This window comes from Platichthys flesus, chromosome 12 (genome assembly GCF_949316205.1).
Source record: "Platichthys flesus chromosome 12, fPlaFle2.1, whole genome shotgun sequence".
Taxonomy (NCBI): Eukaryota; Metazoa; Chordata; class Actinopteri; order Pleuronectiformes; family Pleuronectidae; genus Platichthys; species Platichthys flesus.
In genome coordinates this window covers 9,970,991-9,992,349 of record NC_084956.1, presented here as the reverse complement: position 1 = coordinate 9,992,349, position 21,359 = coordinate 9,970,991, and the positions used below count along the sequence as shown (strand labels likewise).

General features: G+C 43.4%; 3 protein-coding genes across 5 annotated transcripts; 2 read left to right on the top strand and 1 right to left on the bottom strand.

Moving 5' to 3' along the window:
• Positions 1-2,745: 2,745 nt before the first annotated feature.
• Positions 2,746-7,803, bottom strand: rgra (retinal G protein coupled receptor a). 2 transcript variants are annotated; one of them, XM_062401259.1, is made up of 7 exons: positions 7,443-7,803; positions 6,937-7,093; positions 6,294-6,415; positions 5,568-5,721; positions 5,354-5,471; positions 3,146-3,259; positions 2,746-2,909 (listed from the first exon to the last, which is right to left on the bottom strand). In XM_062401259.1, the coding sequence occupies exons 1-7, from the start codon at positions 7,519-7,521 to the stop codon at positions 2,766-2,768; spliced, it is 888 nt and encodes a 295-aa protein (XP_062257243.1). In that variant the 5' UTR covers positions 7,522-7,803; the 3' UTR covers positions 2,746-2,765. The 2 variants fall into 2 exon arrangements, with proteins under 2 accessions (XP_062257243.1, XP_062257244.1); XM_062401260.1 differs by lacking the exon at positions 7,443-7,803 and adding an exon at positions 7,193-7,372.
• Positions 7,804-8,107: 304 nt separating this feature from the next.
• Positions 8,108-16,307, top strand: lrit1a (leucine-rich repeat, immunoglobulin-like and transmembrane domains 1a). The gene is made up of 4 exons (XM_062401256.1): positions 8,108-11,744; positions 12,203-12,663; positions 13,587-13,892; positions 14,154-16,307. The coding sequence occupies exons 1-4, from the start codon at positions 11,623-11,625 to the stop codon at positions 15,218-15,220; spliced, it is 1,956 nt and encodes a 651-aa protein (XP_062257240.1). The 5' UTR covers positions 8,108-11,622; the 3' UTR covers positions 15,221-16,307.
• A 612-nt stretch (positions 16,308-16,919) lies between these two features.
• Positions 16,920-21,139, top strand: lrit2 (leucine-rich repeat, immunoglobulin-like and transmembrane domains 2). 2 transcript variants are annotated; one of them, XM_062401371.1, is made up of 4 exons: positions 16,920-17,050; positions 17,306-18,096; positions 19,528-20,273; positions 20,563-21,139. In XM_062401371.1, exons 1-4 carry the CDS (start codon positions 16,941-16,943, stop codon positions 20,587-20,589), a joined length of 1,674 nt encoding a protein of 557 aa, XP_062257355.1. In that variant the 5' UTR covers positions 16,920-16,940; the 3' UTR covers positions 20,590-21,139. The 2 variants fall into 2 exon arrangements, with proteins under 2 accessions (XP_062257355.1, XP_062257354.1); XM_062401370.1 differs by having other exon boundaries at positions 19,528-21,139.
• The last annotated feature ends 220 nt before the right edge of the window (positions 21,140-21,359 follow it).

Genomic DNA, 21,359 nt, shown 5'->3' with positions numbered 1-21,359 from the left:
GGAGATAGGTCAGAGTATCTCTTCCCGCCAGCTGACAGCTCCACATGTCCATTCATCCATATGTCTGGGGACTCTCACACTCACGTCATGAAGGTTCTTGTGGAAGTGTTACGTTTATTATAAAAATGCTAATCTCTTAAAGACTCATCCATGTAATCCAAATTAATCTTTTTACAAATACATGCCATCTGAAAGTTTACTCCACCATGATTGAATTAGCTGGAATAAATAAGAACAATGCTGACGACAGTGGCTGGGTTTGCCCTCTGCTCGTGTGTCATTACCATATAATTATGCAACAAGCCGGTCCGCCGACAGACTGTCAACAATTAATCTGCTTAATACCCACCACTGGGGGCTTCTACTGTAAATGCTGCAACCTCAGGGTGTTATCTGCCTACTTCTCTGGATTGCACTGATACGTATATGCGGTGGAGGAAACAGTGAGATGTTTAAATAAACGCACTTAATCTAAAGAGAGGCTCATTTTAGAATAACACATTTTAATCAATTTACACAAGACTTTAATGTCACAACTGGTTAAGAGGGGTCAATTTTATGAAATGCTTTGAATCGTGAAAATAATTGAGTTGAATCACTGTTGAGGATAAAAAGCAAATGAACTGAACAAATAAATCCATATTTTCTAACTGTAATGGAAAATACCACTGATCAATGTCTTACTAGTGTTTTGACGGTTTTCTGTGCACTTAGCGGATACAACTTCAAAATTCATGCCCTTACTTGTTAATTTCTCCTCCATTTGACCTTTATCTCTGGTGCTGGGGTTCTTTCCAAAAAAAGTAATGCCAGCCGTTTCACGTCTGCTTACTGTTTTGTTTCCTGTTTTATCACAAATTTTTCAAAAGCCTTCCTTTTTAACTATCCGTGGTTGCACTCTGAAGCGTTGTGGCTGACTGTGTAACCCCCCTGCAGAGCCTACGATTAAAACTCAAAGACAGCTCCGATCTGAGAAACTCTTTATTTCACAACGCGAGATAAATTTCCACTACAAACTCGTCACAATTAAATGGAAATACAAGGTTTCAGAGTTTACTGGATTTCACTGGGACTGATACATATACAAAATCGACATGTCACTACATGGTGATTGTAGAGAATGGGATAATTGTCATCTGATCCATCAACATCTGGAGTCCAGATGTTCACCACTAACTAATCTTAAGATTTCTAAGAACTTCACATGTGCAACGGGGAGAGTCGGGGTGAGAACAGGGCAGTGTTACGCTGATGAGGGTTTTACATTGTGATGCCACACATCACATACATGCAACGTGTTGTAGATACTGAATCTGTTGAAATCTGTGTCCACTTCTTTTTTGGATCAATGGCTCTTGTGATGATGTAATCGAATTTAGAAACACGCTGCACTGTGACCCCCGAGTCTGATCATGTGTTGTGTGTCGATAACATTCCTCATTATCCTTTGCTTCACTCAATCAAATGTGACAGTAGAACGAACAGCACAGTGGACTATTTTGGTTTTTGAAACCTACGGTAAGAATATTGATTATATGATAACCAGCATGTAACTGTGTATTGTTTAACGCTGTGGTCCGACAATACATCTCAAAGAAATGTCAAAGTAATGCCTTGTTTCTTATGGCACATAAAATCACACATGGAGGATTATAGTTGTATTATTTAATGATGATCAAGAGTTTAATTTAATCTAAGGCTGAATTGTAAACCTTATTCTTAATTGAAACAGGAATCTTTTCTATGTAAAGACCAGGAGTTAAGTCTGACTCCTCTTAAACGTCACTCACACTTCTGTCTTTATTTCATATGTAAATCTGGAGGCGAGAAGTACGTCCAGTTAATCTATGGGCAGCGACTAATCTCTAACTCATCGTGGGGGCTGTGTAGTGAAGAATGTGGCTCTTGTTTGATGGATTAGTGCCGCTCTCCTCTGGATACAGCGATCGCTCACTGCTTTACAGAGCTTTTCAGCACATCATTGGCATGCACACACTTTCACATTCACTGACAGGCGTCATAAAACAAGGACAGACGCTGTATTGAGACATCAGGTCATAAATCGGCGATATTAGTCGTCTTTTGGGACTTTTTTAAGATTCAAATAATTTTGTTTGGGACCTTCCCTTCTCGACCAGGATACAAACAGGCAACGTTTGAGAGTAGCTGTTTGGAATGATTTTAAAAGATGACTGACAAAGCTCAGAAGGCTGCCTCTTGGCAATATAAGTGTTGTTTGGTGGGCTAGTTATTTATAATCATTATAATCATTCAGCATCCATGTTCCTTGGATGCTGTGTTCCTGTTTGTATTTTTAATCAGCCACCATGGATAGTGTCTGTTTACAATAAGCATTCGGTTAGGATGAATTAAAATGAAAGTCATCCCCTACCCGGAAAAGGAATTGCATTAAATCTGACACTGACTCGAAAAAAATCACTTGTTTGGTTCTAGAAGCAGCCACCTCCAAAGTATTTTTGTTTGTGTGGTGCAGTAAACTAAACACAGCAGGAATAGCTTGTCTGTTTTAAAAAGTATAATATGAGAATTATTTTTTGTTCACAATCTCATTCACGAAAAAATCACTATGCTGAAACAATCAACAATAGGAAAATTTGGGAGGGATGTCTGCAGGTGTGTGTGTGTGTGTTGGGGGGGGGGACCATTGTTCAATACACTATACGTTCACGTACACACTCACAGAGACACTGAGGTACCTGCGAGAAACCACCAGGACAGAAAGTGTGCGATATTGCATGCTCAGTTTATTTGGACTTGTTCTCAATTTGAGGCACTTCAATCTTTTCCCCGGTGAGGAGCTGCCAGATGCCTCCTCTGTAGTTCTCATTTCCCAAAGCGTACAGGAAGACATTGAAGGTCGGGGACGTCTTGGCGAGGATAGGTGCCATCTGCAGGGACGGGCGCAGGAAACACACGGATGTTAGCATTTAAACAAAGACGTTGCAGAAGAGTAAAAGATTCTCTATTTGTTATTTCTGCATGTAGAGACTGGAAATTTAGGCACATCCAACCGTCAGCAGTGAGCAGCTGGTGGTGTGTGAGCTGCATTTCAAACTATATCCATCAATATGTTTGGATTATGGTGAAATAATATTTGTGCTCATGTGTTTCATGTTTTCCTTACCATCCTGAGCTTAGGGGAGACCAGGGTGGCGTTCTCCAAAATGGCGTAGAAACACAGGAGGCCATAGGGGCCCCAGCACAACAGCATGGTCTTAAGAGGAGTGTTGGGGTTGAACTGCAGCAGGGGATAGAGAGAGAGAGGTAGAGGGGGAGGGATTAACGGGGAAAGGAATGAAAAGTGGAGAAAAGAGAGAGGGCGCGGGAGAGAGGATCAGAACAAAAATGATTAGTTACCGATAAACCATACAAAGCGAAGGAGACCAAAGCAATGCCTTGGGCCTCTGTTTCTTTTTTTTTACTTGGGGGCGAATCACACGCCGGGGATAAAGTCTGGGATAAAAACAATATCTGTGTTAAGATAATTCGGGCTCAGTGAGAAAACAGCAGGCAGCCAATGAGTAAAGAGGCACGCTGTTGTAATCCAGGGGTCAGAGCAGACATTATTCTGAGCTTGAGCGTACGCATGCAAAGCACAGTTTAACCCTTTAATGTCCAGTTTACTCCACATAAAAGGCTTTAAGGTTGGGGAATAAAATATAGTTCGTGCATGTTTTACATTTGATTGTGATGCAGACACTGATAACACATTCAAGCGGGGAAATCGAGGAATACACACGTTGAAGACGCTAAACTTCTCCAACTTTCATTGTGGTCTTTGTGTTGATTTAGTGGTTTTTTTATGAAAGGGACAAAAACTCTGGAAGAATTGGCTGGTCCGGAATTCAAAAGGAACCATGAGTCACTGGCATGTTGATTCCGGATTGTTGCTGCTAATGCACCTTGTCTTAATTAGTTAGATGAATGGGTTGGACAGTGTAACAAAATGCCCCTCAGAATCACAGACATTTAATGGCTGCATCTTCAGTCATATGGACATACAGTATTCTACATTTCTTTCACCCTGATGTATTTGGCATCTTGATGAACTGCAGGAGCTCCTGTACAGTTTAAAAATAAAGCCCTGAAGGGGAGGAGGAAAAAGGTGAGAGTAGGCTTGCACTGACAGGCCCAGCAGGAGTCTGGAAATGACAGACAGGGGGTTAATTTGAGGATAGAGGAACATCAGATACAACCTCTAACCCTGTCTCTGCAGCGTTTTTGTGACATACTCTGCACGCTACGTTCTTGACGTTGGGGCAATAAGGCCTTAAGTCATTCTATAATTGCCTTGTTGTGGTGGTGTGCTTGGTGTCTCTCCTCCAGAGCCTTTTCATTTGGAATAAAAGCGTCGCTGACCGACTCAGATAACTGTGATTAATGGCCTTATGCAATGTAAAGTGAGGCAGCCTGATTCAGCCCCTGAGGAACTCCTCTACTGAATTATCTATTCACAGATACATTGTTCTTTTCACGGCAGACCAGCTACTGTCCGCATTCCCCGGCCGGAGCACAGGGTCTTCCCCCCGAGGCAATGACCTATATACGGTGTGCAACAGCCACCACGCCCCCCATTCACTGTTTGTGTAGCTCTGAATAAGGACCACGTTGAGGGAGTTGTGCTCACGCGAGGAAGCGACGAAAAGCGCTCACAGTGTTTACATGAGCTGTGACAATGATTTGTGCTTCAAAGGATTTGCGCATTCGATTTAACTTCTCTGTTAGTTTCAGCTGCTAGGTTCTTGGTCTTCAGAATGATTCCAAAATTCCTCTGCATCATTGTATTAGAAAAATTAACTAAGTGTGGTTGAATCTATTTTGTATTTGGAAAGTAATCTTTTGCAGCCTTGTCTAAAGACATGTATGATCTGAGCTGTTTTGTGGTCTGAACTGTTGACGACCTGAGAAGTGCCGGAGCCTTTTGCCACTTGTTTATCCACCACAGGAAGGAGTGTATGTCTGTTTATCTCATTAGGACACGCATGTTAATCAGTTCTTTGTGTTTAGATTCCTCTCCTTCCCGCGCCTACGGAACCAGTCTGGATTGGTTCAGAGAGAAAGCCCTCATTCCTCCTACACAAGATCTTTGTATTCAACTGTTCTCACTCTGAGATCCTTGTGACTCCATGTATTGATCCTATTTGCAGAAAGCCCCTAATTAGATACAACTTTGGTGTGTTCAGCCTCTTGTATTTCCGGATTTCTATCACATCATGCATGCAAACTAATCTGGGTTTGGAGTATCTGAAGCCAAACTCAGACTACCGTCCTCTGTGTTGGCATGAAAAAAGAAAACTTGACTGAAATATGTTTGGACTTTTCCAACACTTACCCTGGGGTTTCCAGTCTTCTTGAATTTCTGTGCAATGGCTTGGTAAGAGGACATGACAACAAACACCTGGATGCCCATGTTGAAGATGCTCATGGGGATCAAGTAGGACGCGTAGTTTCTGGGGAGGAAGAAACACATGAGAAAGGTGTCAGAAAAATCAGCTTATTGAAGATACAGAGACATCTGTAATTATCTCGATGCATGGAGACATTACCTGTCTCCTTTGGTGTAGTCCAGGGTGCAGCAGGTCCTGAGGGGCTCGTAGTCATACTCTCCCCAGCCAATGAGGGGCATGGCGGACCAGAAGGCAGTGAAGAGCCAGATGAACACAACCAGAGTGATGGCGCTGCTCCACTGCAGCTTGGTCCCTGGAAAGCACAGAGTCAAACCATTCGTCATCAATAATAGATACATGCTTGACACACTTTTCTTATTTTTTCTAAAGGTCTCCAGGGCTAATGATTAATCATGTATTCACAGTGGTCTGCTGTAATGTGCTGAACTCGCTAATCGGTGTGAAAGATGTGAGATCAGCTGAGGTGTTGGATCACCTCCCTTCCCCCTGTCTCCTGTTAAAAATAAAACAGCGGTGGGGCTGATTTGGAAAAGAATTAATTAAAAGTTAAATAAAAGGGTTGTTTTGTACACAATAGTGTCTCCTAGGGAACTGTCTCTTCAAATGTATTTCATCACAAGGCTTTTAGATTTTCCCGCGGGCCGTTCCAAAGACAATAGGCCGCATGATGACCACCTGACCACTTCAGAGCCGTGAGAGGTCTCAAGATCCGGGGGGAGACTAAGGACAAAAACCTGTTCAGTATGCCTATATGTTTACATGTGCCTGTGTGTGTGTGTTTGTGAGAGTGACGCTGAGGGTGGACAGTGGGATGATGTGTTTGCTTTTGTCGTCATTCAGGGCCCGGGGAAGGTGTTGACTTACTGGTGCAGTACTGGTGGTATCTGTCCCAGGCGATGGCGGCGATGAAGTGGATACTGGCGAGAGCTGTCACGAAACCCTGGAAACCGTGAGTCTGGCAACCGTCAGAGCCGTATGGCCAATACCTGGAGATAAGGACATGAGTGAGTGGGTGTGAATATTTAGCCACCAACAAAGAATGGGGTGAATTGGTCCCTATAGCAGGGTGTGGCCGAAAGATGTTATCTAGACCAAACATGCAGAGAAAACCTTCAAGCAGAGGCATTTTAGACCCTGGATATATATTTATTTTTTAAAACAACATAGACAGTGTATATACTGCATATACATATACACACATATATGTTTATAGCCTATATATATAATCCCTGGGCTCATGAACAGCCAGAGCAGCAGCTGTGATTTGACAGCTTGAAAGCCCCCTGCTTCGGTACATCAGGCTACAGCAGTGGACTGACCCTCCGACCCTCCCCCATTACTCCCCCGTTACTTCACCATCTATCGATTACATATAGTTCCATAGGTTGGATTATTCGCCTCGAGCACTGGTATAAGCAGCTGTTATTATTCTCTCACAGAATTGTATTGGTCCAGATCAGACCTTGATATTTTCCTCATGAAAGCGGCGGCCGGTTGCATCACTCACCTCAGGAAGCTGGAGAAAGCGGCGACGGTGGCGTTCATGCAGATGCCCATGTCAGCCATGGCCAAGCTGAACACGAGGAAATTGCTGGGGGTCCTCAGCTCCCTGACTTTGAGGAAAGCAACGATGGTCACCGCGTTCAGGAAGAAGCCCAGCAGACCTTTTGGCGAAGAGCAGGAGAAAACCAAAACAATAAAAAAACAAAACATGAATGGAAATCAGTGCGCACCACGGCGGCGGCGCTGGTGGCGTCACATACAGGCACCGTGACATTTCCGAACCAGTGGCACCACATCAGAGTGTTTTCAAACATCGCAGTGTTTCTCTCTGTTTGCGCACAAAAACACGACGCGGATGTGTGTCAGCGTAAAGCTGCACATCCTCTCCTCCCGCCGACAGTAGCGAGCTGGCGGAGCCCAGGTGGATTCAGGTCCTGTCACGGGTTAACATCGTATTTGGCTGAAATCCAGCGTAAAAACAGGCAAACACACACACACACAATCACTCACCCTCCACCAGCAGGCAGGAGCCCAGGGAGAACACATCAAAGTCGGTAAAGCCATCTGGCAGCGGGTACGACGACACCATCCTGAATCCGAGTCCACTCAACAAAGTGCAGCTGTCAAATACTTTTCACTCGTGCGCGTCCGCTGGTTTACGATGTGCCACGACTAGCAGAGAGGAGAGTCCCGCTTTTTAAAGGCGCATTTCACGTGAAAAGCATGCACTCCATTATGTAAAGCCCCCCTCTCTCTGCGTCGCCCCAATCCGTGCTGGAATGTCTTAATGAACATAACCACACAAATAGTAACCCGTAATGCGCATTTGTCCGCAACCGCAAAGCCCTCAATTAGTTTGAGCTCCTGCACAACAAAGCCCTTGTGTCTGCCACCCAGTGACGAGGATGCGGGCTGCGCCGGTATCGAGCGACCAGACGACACGATGGTTGGATGCAGCCTCCGTCTCGCTTTAAGGAGACACAACAGGTGTCGTCGTCGTCGTCCCCCCTCCCCCCCCCCCCCCTCACACACACACCACGACACACACATACACACACACGCAATATATTATCACATCTTCTTGTGCAACGAAATAGGCTGTGTACCTCCAAAACGTTATAATATAGGATATATACACGTAATTATATATATATATATATTAATGTGTATTAATATGTATTAATGTGATAAAGCAGTCTACGAGGACTAGGTATTGAACAGTAAAAAATGTGACATTTTTTTAAGCAGCGACAGTTATTTTAATCTCATTCAGGTTATTGCATCTTCTGGTTCCAAATCTAGAGTCATTTCGTGATGGAGTTTTCTTCAAACATGGTTTAAATCCCCGCGTTTTGCTGCAACTATTTCACTCAAGGTTACATGCACTGGACAAAGTGTTAAAAATATATGATAGCATATATGAATTCCATTAACTCTGGTGTATGATACAGGACTCCTGGTTTATTATTCATAGATATACATCCTCCTATATGCACATCATTGCTCTGCGTCTTATCCACAGTTTATGTAGAAACACAATCATAAATGTATATGATGTATATCAGTTCATTACATAACCCTGTCCATTCACTGATTGATGACACAAAGTGATTATTGTGAATACACTGCAGAGTCTCTTTATTAATCCACTGACCCACGTGGCTGGACTCAGATCGACTAGTGAATGTGAAACTCGACATGTCAGCCTTTGATTTCTGGATGCCTTTGTTGTTTCGTTTAAAAACTTTTTTCAGACATACTGACGTCAAGAGATTAAACTCCATATCTGCCTGAAATGATGAGGGACAAAACTAAATTTGAGTTTTTGGAGCCGCAGACACAACATTGCTGCAGTCTGGGGTTTAATGGGTGATATGGGTGAAATGAAATGTGGTGCCAAATTAAAGTCTGTGTTCTTATTTAGCTTTAGCTGATCGACAAATGTTTGAATGACATGAAATCCTGCCATCATGCAGAGCCTCCCATGGATTTGCTATGTTTCAGTTGCACCATCACTTGCAGCTTTTCATGCCACAGGGATGAAGGAGGGGAAACAAGCCGGACATTGTGTGGCTGAGGTTTGTCTCACTCTGAGGATTATAAGATCAGGAATCCCGTGAAATATAGGTGAACATGCATAAAGTGCTAAGCATATGGCAATGCAATTTGACATTATAATATACAATCCATTATGTTATTACACTTACATCTACATATTATGACAAAGTCAGAATAGTCATTCCAGAACTTGACAGCAGTTTATGTGGCCATAATAAGACAAATAACCATAAAAACGATTTGCAAGATACAGATAAAGAGAAAATATGACAATACACTGGTTACATTTGTTGTATCGATGTTGATGACAAACACCCAAATCTCTTTGTCCTTGCTTGACCCCAACATGAGTTGACGTGTGCACTTTTTTTCTCTACAGAGATTAATCAGGGTTAAAAATAATCCTACATGTAAAGAAATGGTGACACAAATAGGCCTGAATATACAACATTTCTGCTGGTCATGTGAAGCCTGATTAATCCAATATAACTATCTCATCCTTTCTATGTTAGACTTTCTGCACAGTGAGAATGACGTTGCAGCTTGAATAAAGTCCAGTCCTCTGGTTCAAACCATATAAAAGGGGCCTCAGTAAATGAGATTATCGTCTTGCACTGCAATGTGGAATGTATACGTTTTTAACACGAGGGAACATGATTGCTTAACACGTCAATGGCCTCAGTACCGACCTGCACGGTCCTAAAACCATACATTGTGAAACAAGTCTTTCATCCTCTCAGAGGGATTTTAATATTAAGTGTAAGAGCTCAATGAAACTAATATTGTGTGTAAATGTGCAGGATGGGTGACAGGAGAGGCTAATATGTCAGAATGATGCACACAAGACACATAGAAGTTGATGATTTCTGAATAAAGCAACTCTGTAATCTGTTATTATGAATGGGATAAACTATTTGTGTTGTAATAAAAAAAAAACTCACCAGGGCTCAGTGGTTAAATCTGGGTCAAATGTAAAAGTGGGTTCCAGCTGCCAAGTTTTTCAAACAAAGCATGTTTAGCTATTTAGTCGGCACACTTTCTAATGCCAAGGGGGAAACACAAGGGACAAGTGCCAAAAAACGTGCGTGTAGTATTTACCAGTGCTATAATAGTCAGTGGTGCAGGGTGCCTTCAGGCTGTGGACCGATGCCTTTGATAAACAACTGCAGCAGTTGACCCCTGAGTCAAAACCCGGGTCAGAATCGCAGCCAGAACATTTAGAATATTTTCATTTTAAGATTAAGATGCATTTCTTAGTCCCAAACACATGCAAAGACATGCACAGGCACACTCATGCATGTAGGGAAATTTAACCTCTGCTTTTGACCCATCTGGTGCAGGTCACACAGAGCAGTGAGCGACCATGTACGGCGCCCGGGGAGCAGATGTTGGGGGAGTAAGATGCCTTGCTCAGGGGCACTAGACAGGGTAGGGAGAATCCTCTTGGATTTTTGGACAGATCAATCCAGGTTCGTCTTTTTGTTGTTTCTCCGTGGAGTCGAACCAGAGACGAACCAGAGACCTTTTCTGCCCATAGTCCAAGTTTCTGCCACTAGTCCACCGCCTCTCCATTTCATATTGGACAGAGTCGGACATTGGAGGTGCAGATCTCTGTCCTGGCAGCAACATTCATATAATCACTTTCTTTCTTAGCAATTTGTCTACAAAGTTAAAGCACAATTTTGGTGGAGATGCTTCAGTGCTTTTGAGAGCTGAATAACAAAGTGTTTGTTTAAAAAAAAGGTCTGAAGATTGTGTTGGTTGATCAACAGACCCCAGAAATAGCAGACATGCAATCATCCAATGATCACACATGAACAGTAACAAAGCAAATTCATATTCACCTTATGAAAAATATTGATTATAAAATCGTTATATCAGATAAGGATGAACACCATAGAATGTGACAGTATCTCCCCTTTATGTTTTCATTTTATTATTATCCGGCGTGTATGTGTATATCTGTCTGTGTGAGAACATGGGTATGCTTATGTTTGTATACGGTAATTACTTTATTTATGTGCTGTTGAATGATGATGATTGTTGTCCTTCAAATCCCAATAAAAATTTGATCACAAAAAAAATGTGACAGTATATTGTAGAACTGTGATATACTATTTTCTTTTGTGATATTAACATTCATTGTCCTCCAAATAAAACCGGTATAAGAGTCCGAAAATGCACATCTGTTGACTGCACAGGAGCCTCAGGTTGTTGTAGGGGCCACCGTGTGGTAAAACGCAGTGCTGCCCACTCAGATTAACAGTCATGGCAGGGATCAAATGAACAAACTACATTTGAGAGAAAGAAAAAAAATCCAAACATCACAGTGGATTATGACCATTTCGGAAGTGTTTTTCTGTGATAATAAATAGGGACGTCTCTGCACAGCCTATCGGATTCCGGGATGCAATACGCATCCAAATGAAAAGAACGCCAGTCCTCGCTAATCCTTGTATATCCTTTTTATCTCGGGACTCATAGCAGTCTGATCACTATGGGACAGCGAAGCGGTGGGACAAAAGCCATGCGGATGATATTCTTGTAAATGAGAGAAAAAAAACAAGTCTGTCTGACTTCAGTGGGCGCAGACTGGGCGCATGTAGCTGCGTATGCGTAAAAGTGGGCCAAAATGTTCCTCGTTCTGCTTCTGGGGCTCTACTTGGCCACAGGTGAACTTGTCTCCCCAGTGAGCTCCTGCCCGTCGCAGTGCAGCTGCTTCTACCACAACCTGAGTGATGGATCAAAGGCCAGGTAAGCACGGACTTTATTTGATATCCAAAAACACACTGCAGTGTGGTTTGGTTTGTGCGTAAAGACGCATGCTTTCTTTAAACGGGCAGGTCTACTCCTCACATGAGGATAGGTATTTGCACAGAGGTGAACACGTGTACAAAAGATAATTCAGGGAGTGCATGTCGGTCCAATTTTATTTAATGCAGGATTATCTCTCAAAGGCACTTTCAACCCTCCCATGTATGCGTTTTTAAGTGTTTGGATGGATTGGGGAATGAGTGTTTTTCAGAATTATCCACAGGATTTTATTTGCATGTGAACTGTCATTTAGAGTCCAAAACATGATTTTACTGACATTAATGGTAATTTTGTTATCTTACATTTCATTTACTCGTTTAATTTACTGCGAAATATGTCAAATTGTGTAATTTGCATAGGATGTTGAACATAAAGTCACTTGTCTCTTCCTCCTTTAGGAGCGTGATTTGCAATGATCCCGACATATCCCTTGTGCCTGTCGGGTTCCCTGTTGACACGTCCAAGCTGCGGATTGAGAAGACGGCTATTCAACGGATACCAAGCGACGCCTTTAACTACCTCTCCAGTCTGGAATTCCTGTGGATGTCTTTCAACACCCTGTCCGCCTTGAATCCGGACAGTTTCCGTGGATTGTTCAACTTGGAAGAGCTGCGTCTGGACGGGAACGCCCTCACCGCTTTTCCCTGGGAATCTATCATGGACATGCCCAGCCTCAGACTTCTCGATTTGCACAACAACCAGCTCACCTCGCTGCCCGCGGAGGCCACCAGTCACATTAAGAACCTCACCTACCTGGACCTGTCCAGCAACAACCTGCTGACCCTGCCTGCAGAGGTGCTGTTCACCTGGCTGGCGGTGAAACCAGCGCAAGGACCAGAGAGCTCCAAGATGATACTTGGTAAGTGACATCCTGTCACACAACCTTCATGCACCCAATCCCTCAGCTCCAGGGTTGCGTCTTAATTGAAACACTTAGTGCGCACTGTCAAAGACAGTTGTGATACGTTTGCGCAAAGAAATGTCCTTGAACAGCTGGATAGCAGCCGCTAAGCAACAGATCACATCTTATTATCGGTATATCTGACGATAAAAATAGATCAATATTTGAGGAAAAGATATATATCACAAGCAAAAAAAATATATCACATAAAGACCAAAATCAATTTTTTTAACATCCATTATCAAGCATTTAATAAAAAACACTTTAATGTCGTTACAAACGATATTTGATAAAAATTCAGTTACAAACACAGGCTACAGAAATCAGTTATTAAATATTTCTTTGAGGGTTATGCCATTTTTGTCATAGATTTGTTTCTCCTCATGCTTAGACATGATCCTTTGGCCATTCTGCACCAGTTTACTCTAGGATAAAGCCCTGTTTAAGTATATGTGGAAATAGTGAGAATTAAATTTGTGTTTTGTTCAATTTTCCTAAAATTTTTAAGAAAGACTTGCTCAATATTTCTACATTTCACATCCCACCGCATGTTCAGAAAACCTCCTCATTCACTGAGTAGTGGACAGCTGCTCCACGCTTAGCTGCTCCACGCTTAGCTGTCCACTACTTTGAGGGCAGGTGGGTTAAATGACAGCAAAACCTGACCTTGACCGCAAGCGCATCATCATCATCATCATCATAATAATCATCATCATTGCCATAGTCATGGTCATAATGTAGTTTATGAATTAAATGTTAATCCTCTTACTGGATTAACATTGTAACATCCACACCAGCCATCTGCTGGCTGGTCCATCACTTTGCACACAGCTGGACGCTTGTCTTTCCTGCTGTAGCCTCACTTATACCTTCTCCCTCAGGTCTCCATGATAACCCCTGGGTGTGTGACTGTCGGCTCTACGACCTGGTCCAGTTCCAGAAGTCCCCAACTCTGTCTGTGGCATTCATTGACACGAGACTGCGGTGTTCAGCCCCGGAGAGTGTGTCGGGAGTTCTGTTCAGTGACGCAGAGCTGAGGCGCTGTCAGCTGCCACGTATCCACACAGCCGTGGCGCGAGTCCGGAGCGCTGTTGGAAACAATGTGCTGCTCCGCTGTGGGACCATTGGAGTCCCCATCCCGGACCTGACATGGCGCAGGGCCGATGGACGAGCCCTCAATGGAACAGGTGAGTCAAGCAGCTCTGTGGACACCAGGGACTTTCATTGTTTAGAGCTTGAGATAAGATGCTTTTGTCTGAGCTAAAGTGCTGCTGTTAATTAAACATAGAGTTGCGGAGATAGGGAGGTTGTAAGTCTGACTGACAGCTGCAGCCACAACAGTGGTTTCTGCAGCACTGCTCAGCAGCTGGTGTCTCATGTTATAGTTTTCGTATTGTCCTTTTTTGTCATTGTGTAACAAACATTTTTTCTCTTTTCTGCTGCCACAGTTCAGCAGGAAACGTCAAAGGAAGGAATCACCTGGTCCATCCTCAGTGTCCCAGCTGTGTCCTATCGGGATTCAGGGAAATACATGTGCAAGGCCACTAACTATGCAGGGAATGCAGAGGCTGTTATTTCTCTTATTGTCTCTAACACCCCAAAGCCAGAGGGGAACCAAACCAGTAGTGAAAAGAAGGCAAAAGCCAAGAAATCCAACCAAATAGGCAAAGCCGCCTACCAGGAGAAACTGGTAGCCAGATATTTGGTTCCAACCTCGACCCCTTCATCCCTGCCTGCCCTGGATCCTGGCCTTCCACCTGGGCTTGGTTCCGAGTCTGAACAGGCTATTTTCAGCCTGGCTGACCGAACCACACCGGGGCCTGCCACCTCCTCCAACCCAGATGCACTGCTGGATCTGGAGAAGACAAACCTAAGCAACTTGGCTGCCAACACCTCGTCGCTGCAGCAGGACCCAGACAGAGTGGTCCGCTCCGTGAAGGTAGTGGGGGACACAGACAATACAATTGCTCTGAACTGGAGAGCCCCTAAAGCCAAGAACACTACAGCCTTTAGTGTGCTGTACGCTGTGTTTGGAGAGAGGGACATGAGGAAGATCAATGTTGGAGCGGGACAGAACCGTGTAACCATCGAAGGGCTGGTGCCCAGGACCAAGTACATTGCCTGTGTGTGTGTGAGGGGGCTGATCCCCAAGAAGGAGCAGTGTGTGATATTTTCCACTGATGAAGCAGCCAGTGCCACTGGCACCCAGAGGCTGATTAACGTGATTGTGATCACAGTGGCCTGTATCATCGCAGTCCCACTCACCGTCATCGTGTGCTGTGGGGCGCTGAAGAGACGCATTCAGAAGTACTGGGGCAAGAAATCCAAGGACATCCAAGATTCATACGTGACCTTTGAAACGCTGTCACCTGGTACAAAGGCCAAAGGTCTCGAGGGCGAGTATTTGAACAGAATGAACCCAGAGGAGTCTAACAGGCTGCTGTCGGCCCGCTCCAGCCTGGACTCTGAGGCCACGGCTAAGATAGAGGGACAGCCCAACGAGTACTTCTGCTGACATCATGCTCCAGCTCCGGCTCCTGCTACGCGCTATATCCCTCGCACTCACCCGCATCCACGTCCCAGCCCACACACTAACACGCATTCGCATACCCATCACCACCCCCACCTGCATGTCCATCCACATCCATACCCCCATCACTTCCAGTACCCCCACCCTCAGCGACATCCTAACGTCAGTCCCCCTCCCACCCGCTCCCGTACGCCCACACCTTGGGACTCCCCCCCACCCGTTCCTCCGCGCTGGATCACGCCACAGACTCCGCCGCCACAGAGAGCCAACTTCTATCAAAGGACCTTTGCACGCTGCACTATCATGGAAATATCAGTTTAGAGAATATTAAACATTTTAATTAACTTGTATTTTATCCAAACATCCATCCTCACCGGTCACACATGTATCCACTCATTAATAGTGAGACAATTACAAGACATTTGACCCAGCATCAGAACACACTCATGCTTTAATGTCTAAAAGAATGTTTTTTTTTTTTTTATCACTACGCCTGTAAGAGGAAACAAGTCAACATATGAAATCATTATTGTAATTAATATTTCATTTCACTCAATGGGCCCAGCAAAGAAACCTCCACATCCTTATCTGATTAAAAGGGAAATCAGCGGTAGACACTCCATTGTTTATATCATATATGTGCGTGTATGATTTGTAAATATGTTACCTGGATGATGTACACTTACATATACAGTTATGTCTGTGCCTGTATAATCTGTCATACGTTCTCAGAGAAGATATACACACAGGCATGGTTCAACAACTCTGGTGAATGGAGAAAAAAGCTGGAGCTGGAGAAAGAAGTACATGAAGGTCTGAACTATGACACCGTGTAAATAGCGTGGACATGATGCAAAAAATGAAATGTTAAAAAAATGATTTATACTCCCGGCAACGAGACACATACTGAAATATCTCTATGTACCTGTTTTGTGCCACCTAGAGGCATCATTACCCCCAATGAGATGTAGATCTGTTCATTTCAATTATATTATTTGAATATAGTTAAATAAACTTTTATATATACACATCCAGTAGGCATTGCCGTGTCTTTTTACATGTGTTCTTTCACCTCGACATATTGAAAACTTTTCAATCACTGGGAAAAATGTTATACTATTGATTTTATTCATTTTGGAGAAGTGCTGTTAATTGATTAAACCAATTTTGAGGAATGAGATCAGAACATGCCAATAAAGGTATCAATTATCTCTCTCTCTCTCTCTCTCTCTCTCTCTCTCTCTCTCTCTCTCTCTCTCTCTCTCTCTCTCTCTCTCTCTCTCACTCACTCCAGAGCTGCAGGATCCAGATCTGACACTATTAAACGATTATGATTATGATGGTGATTATAATAATAATTATTAATAACAACATTAATAACACATTACAATAATAATAATACGTATTATTATAATAATAAACGGGTCTTTATTATCAATTGAATTGTTCACTAAAGCATCATTAATCATTTAGAAAAAAACAGTTGACCTTATCAGACAGTGTGGCCAATTTGAACTGAGTGGGCCAGACGCACTAACACTGTCAAGTGTCAATCCTTCGTGTCTTTCCTAAGAATTAGATGCCACTTGCTTAGTGCACTTCAGGGTGCGTCAGGGATTAGGTCTAATAGGCTTCTCTCGTCTGCCGCACTCGACATGTCTTGAGCACGAATGTAGCCCACGACTTCTGGGATTTTTCGCGGACTATGGACATAATTTGTTACCTTCTAGTTATAGTTGTGTTGAGCACCCAAGCGCACGGAAGCGTCCCTGAATGTTTACGCGGGTGCAGCTGCGTCGAGGACCGTCATGGAAGGTGAGACCTGATTTCACGAAGTTCACTGTGAGGCAGGGGTATATTTATCCGGTTTAACTCTGTCACTGGGTGGCTGTGGATGAAGGAGACTATGTTTTACTGTAAAATTACCGAGTGCATATTTTCTCAATCGAGTCGAGCACCGTTTGTTTCTAACATGTGGTCCCAATAACAGCCAAACACAGGCTATAAAGCTGTGTTCATGAGGCACAGAAAGCAAATGCTCACCTATCCTATTTCCCTTTAATCATGTAGGTCGCTCATATGTATGGAGGAGAACGCGTTTGGGGCCATACCAGGGAACCTCCCAGATGACATGACCAAATTACGCATAGAAAAATCTCACTTTACTGAAATACCAAGAGGGGCTTTCACCAGGGCGTCCTTCTTGGAGAACCTGTGGTTGAACTTCAATGACATCACACTCATAAACTCAAAGGGCCTGGAGGGTTTGGGGAATCTGACCGAGCTGCGCCTGCAGGGGAACAAGCTGCGTTCAGTACCATGGACAGCGTTCGAGGACACGCCGGCTCTCAAGATCCTGGACCTGAAGCACAACCAGCTGGACGTGCTGCCGGAGCATGCGTTAAAATTTCTGCCAGGACTGACGTACTTAGACGTATCGTTCAATCGGCTCACGGTCATATCAAAGGAGGTCTTTCAAAATTGGCCCCTCTACCAAAAGCTGCAGGGCATGGACGACCGGGAGGCGACTGCCCTCGGGGTGAACGTTGTCCTGGCGCTGCACGACAACGCCTGGCAGTGCGACTGCCGGCTGAAGGGCTTCGTGGAGTTTATCAGGTCCCCCACGCCCCCGATTATACTGATGAACTCCTACTTGACCTGCTCCGGGCCGGACTTTAGGGCGGGCAAGTTCTTCCACGAGGTCGAGCTACAGGCGTGCGTGAAGCCAGCGGTGAGCAGCCCAGCCTCCAACATCAGCATGCCGCAGGGCACCAACCTGACGCTGCGCTGCCTCGCCAAGGCCCGGCCAGACCCCGCGGTGTGGTGGACATATGGTCTGAAGATAATCAGAGGATTTCATGGTAAGAGTGTGACACTCGCAGCGGGTCATCCAGGCACTGGCGCCACTGATATTTCGCGGTAAATTAGATACTTAAGCACACATTTTAATCGCAGAGGCCTCGAACCTCTCCTTAAGGGAGAAGGGCTAAATCTGGCCATTGGCCCACCACTGATTCCCTCAAGCTGCACATCACCATCACTCTTGATTAAGAGTGTTGGAGATTATAGTGTACTGTAGCCTACCTAATGTCAGCAGTGTTGGGATACTGAGTAATTAAGTAAACATCTGCGTCATTAGACTTACACTTTTGATTACTGTAGATCAGACCTGCAAGTTACCAGTCCATCATAAACTGAGAAGCAGGCTGCTGCAGCCAATACTGCCCCTATACTGATACTATCACAGCTTCTACTGCTACTGATAACATGTAACCAATAGTTAGAGACTAGAGGTAACATTCGGCTACCTTGAGTTTACTCTAGCTAAATCAAATGTTCAATAAATTGTTCATTGATCATTCCAATCATTCCATCGTCCAACTCTAAATCACGACAATTGACAATTTGAGAAAATTGATCCAAGGCTGCAGTCACAAGTTACTTACAAAGAACCAAAGACATCTTTCTGTCTAATGAGAGGCACCTTCAGTCACTTTCATTTATAGACGTTCTTTTCCCCCTAAAGTGTTTTTTATAATAACCTTATTGATCTAGTCTTAAATGCCAACACTCCAATTATGAATGCATTTTGGTGTTGATAAGTTAACTTAGGATCTTCTTGGTAAATTAAAGAATGAAACAACAACATATGAATGAGGACAAAGGCCAATCAGGCTGCCCAAACCTATTATTCTGTTAGAGGCTTTTGTTATTATTATCATCAGTGAATCATTTAAATAGTATATAATAATTGCAAAGTATGCACAATTAAAAAAAACAGTACCATATTAGAAAGTGGTACACAGTTTTCAAATACTGGCACATTGATGCCAAGTTTTACTCCATGTGGATGTGGTTGATGTTGTTTTGACCATCATAACTCTAAATCTCAATTTTATATTATATTATATTAGTTACACAAGTACAAACTATTTACTATTATGCCCCAATTTGCCTCTTTAATACATCAAATGAACCATGTAACTAATGTGTCAAATAAATATATCACAGTATCCTTTCGTATTTCCTGATAGTTGATTAGTCCTGGTTCAATGACAGGGAAATTATTTGTTTCTAATATTTTATTATATATTAATTGTTTTAGTAAATTTATGCCAAAAATGCCAAACATGATTTGGCTTTATCTTTCTAACGTTGAACGTTTCCGTCTTTCCTTTGTCTTGTCTTGAATTTACTATCTTCTTTCTTTCTGTCAAAACAGATTAAGTTCTATTCTTTAAATTACAATGTTTCTCTAAAATAACACTGGATCCCCCTTTATTTCCTACCAGAGTCTCAGGAAAGAGTGGATGAGGACACCATCAGATCCCTCCTGGTGATCCCCTCCCTCCATGCGGCCGACCGGGGCGTCTACACCTGCACAGCTGTCAACTTTATAGGGAACTCGTCTGTCAGTGTCTTCCTGGATGTTCACTCTCTTGACGGCTCCCACCTGACAAACCTCCCCGGCTTCCCTGCTGCACCCGGTGTTGGGGATGAAAACTTCTACATTGACATCCGCATCGCCAAACAGACAATACGTGGCATAGCCATTGAGTGGTACGCTGCCTTGGATCGTCCTGCAGAAACCTGGTTCACCATCCACTTTGGCCGTGCAGATGATAATAAGAAAGAAATGGTCTATATCGGTCCCGGGATTCATTCATACTCGGTCTCTGATTTGATGCCTGCCACCAAATATGAAATCTGTGTGACCCTCAAGAATAAGGCGCCGCGTCAAGGCCAGTGCATTGTGTTTGTAACAGGAAGTGACGTCACTGAGATGGAACAGAGGGAGAAACTGATTCATATAATAGTGATAGTTTTAGCCATGGTGCTGGCCGTGCCTATAGGCATGTACGCGTGCACCACTGACACTAGGTTCTCCTGTGTGGAGGATGTCATGAAGTTGTGGAAGAGACAGCGGAGAGAGGGCGGCTCGCATGAGATGGAGCGGGAGAGGCAGGGCACCTTCGACAGCTTGCAGGCCGCCAGCGACGAGGGCCTGGTTAATAAGGAATCCAGTGAAGACAGGAAGGTGAGGAGGAGGTCCGAGGACAGAACGATTAAGGGCAAAGCTGAACCCAGCAGAGTCACAGCTGTACTATACTAATTTACTGTTCTGTTTAATCAGCGAGAAAACATGAAACTGACCTTATAACAGGCCGATGACTCAGTCTGTATCAATAACCTTACAACAAGAGGTCAGATTAATTAAATCCACTGCATCGTGCTGACTTTGATACTGATATACAGTGACTCGAATATTCAAAAGAATGACCTTCATGTCTGCCTTGGTTTTAATCTCATCTCTTCCTCTGTTCTAGGCCGGGGAGTGTGTTGCAAAGATGTGAATGGTGACCATAATGTCGAGAATGTTATTCAAGTATTTGCAACAGTGTAGAGAAAAGTGCCCCAGTTCGTCTCTGTCTGAAATACGACATGTTGGACGTTGTTATCATGAGATATATAAATGTAAGTGATCACACATTTTTAATTGCTGCTCTATATGAAGCCTTTGTGATTGTTGACTTTCTTGCTAACCTGTTTCATTTAGGCTCATCTCACATAGACTGTCAGTTAGTCTGTTATTATTTTCTTACTGTAAAATGAAACTTGATCTGAAAAGAAAGACGTTCTATTTCGATAATGAATATATCAAATATTTAAGCATTTTGTAATTGGAAACGTTTCATTAATTGATAATTTCATTTTAGATTTGGATTTGTTTGTATTTATGTTTATATGTCTTTGTGTATGAGGTCATACCATGTGTCGTGGTGACATAGTACCTTTGCATAGCACTTTTGACCACAGCATTAATATGACACCTCAAACTAAGTGACAAAACCTTAAATACTGTATTTGTCCATTTTATATTGTCAAGTTGCCAGGCAGACACACTAGCACCAAATTTAAATTAAATTGATTAATTATTCAAATGTTGTGTTTTTTTTTTTTCATCGTTTAGGGCTAATTACTCATGCTTTACCGCAAAATAATGATTTAAGGGGCAGTAAGTATGTAACTAAAATGGCCGTCAGTAGAACTCATGCCCCCACCAAGGTCCAATGATCCCCTTCAATTCAATCGAGATGCACGCACTCGTGAATATAAGTCCTCT

Coding starts and splice junctions, on each gene's coding strand:
- rgra (XM_062401259.1), bottom strand. CDS start 7,521: ATGGTGTCGTCGTACCCGCTGCCAGATGGCTTTACCGACTTTGATGTG. Junction 5,472..5,567: donor GACTACACCAAAGGAGACAG/GTAATGTCTCCA, acceptor CTTCCTCCCCAG/AAACTACGCGTCCTACTTGA. Junction 3,260..5,353: donor AGAAGACTGGAAACCCCAGG/GTAAGTGTTGGA, acceptor CCCCTGCTGCAG/TTCAACCCCAACACTCCTCT.
- lrit1a (XM_062401256.1), top strand. CDS start 11,623: ATGTTCCTCGTTCTGCTTCTGGGGCTCTACTTGGCCACAGGTGAACTT. Junction 11,745..12,202: donor AGTGATGGATCAAAGGCCAG/GTAAGCACGGAC, acceptor TTCCTCCTTTAG/GAGCGTGATTTGCAATGATC. Junction 13,893..14,153: donor ACGAGCCCTCAATGGAACAG/GTGAGTCAAGCA, acceptor CTGCTGCCACAG/TTCAGCAGGAAACGTCAAAG.
- lrit2 (XM_062401370.1), top strand. CDS start 16,941: ATGGACATAATTTGTTACCTTCTAGTTATAGTTGTGTTGAGCACCCAA. Junction 17,051..17,305: donor GTCGAGGACCGTCATGGAAG/GTGAGACCTGAT, acceptor TTAATCATGTAG/GTCGCTCATATGTATGGAGG. Junction 18,097..19,527: donor GATAATCAGAGGATTTCATG/GTAAGAGTGTGA, acceptor ATTTCCTACCAG/AGTCTCAGGAAAGAGTGGAT.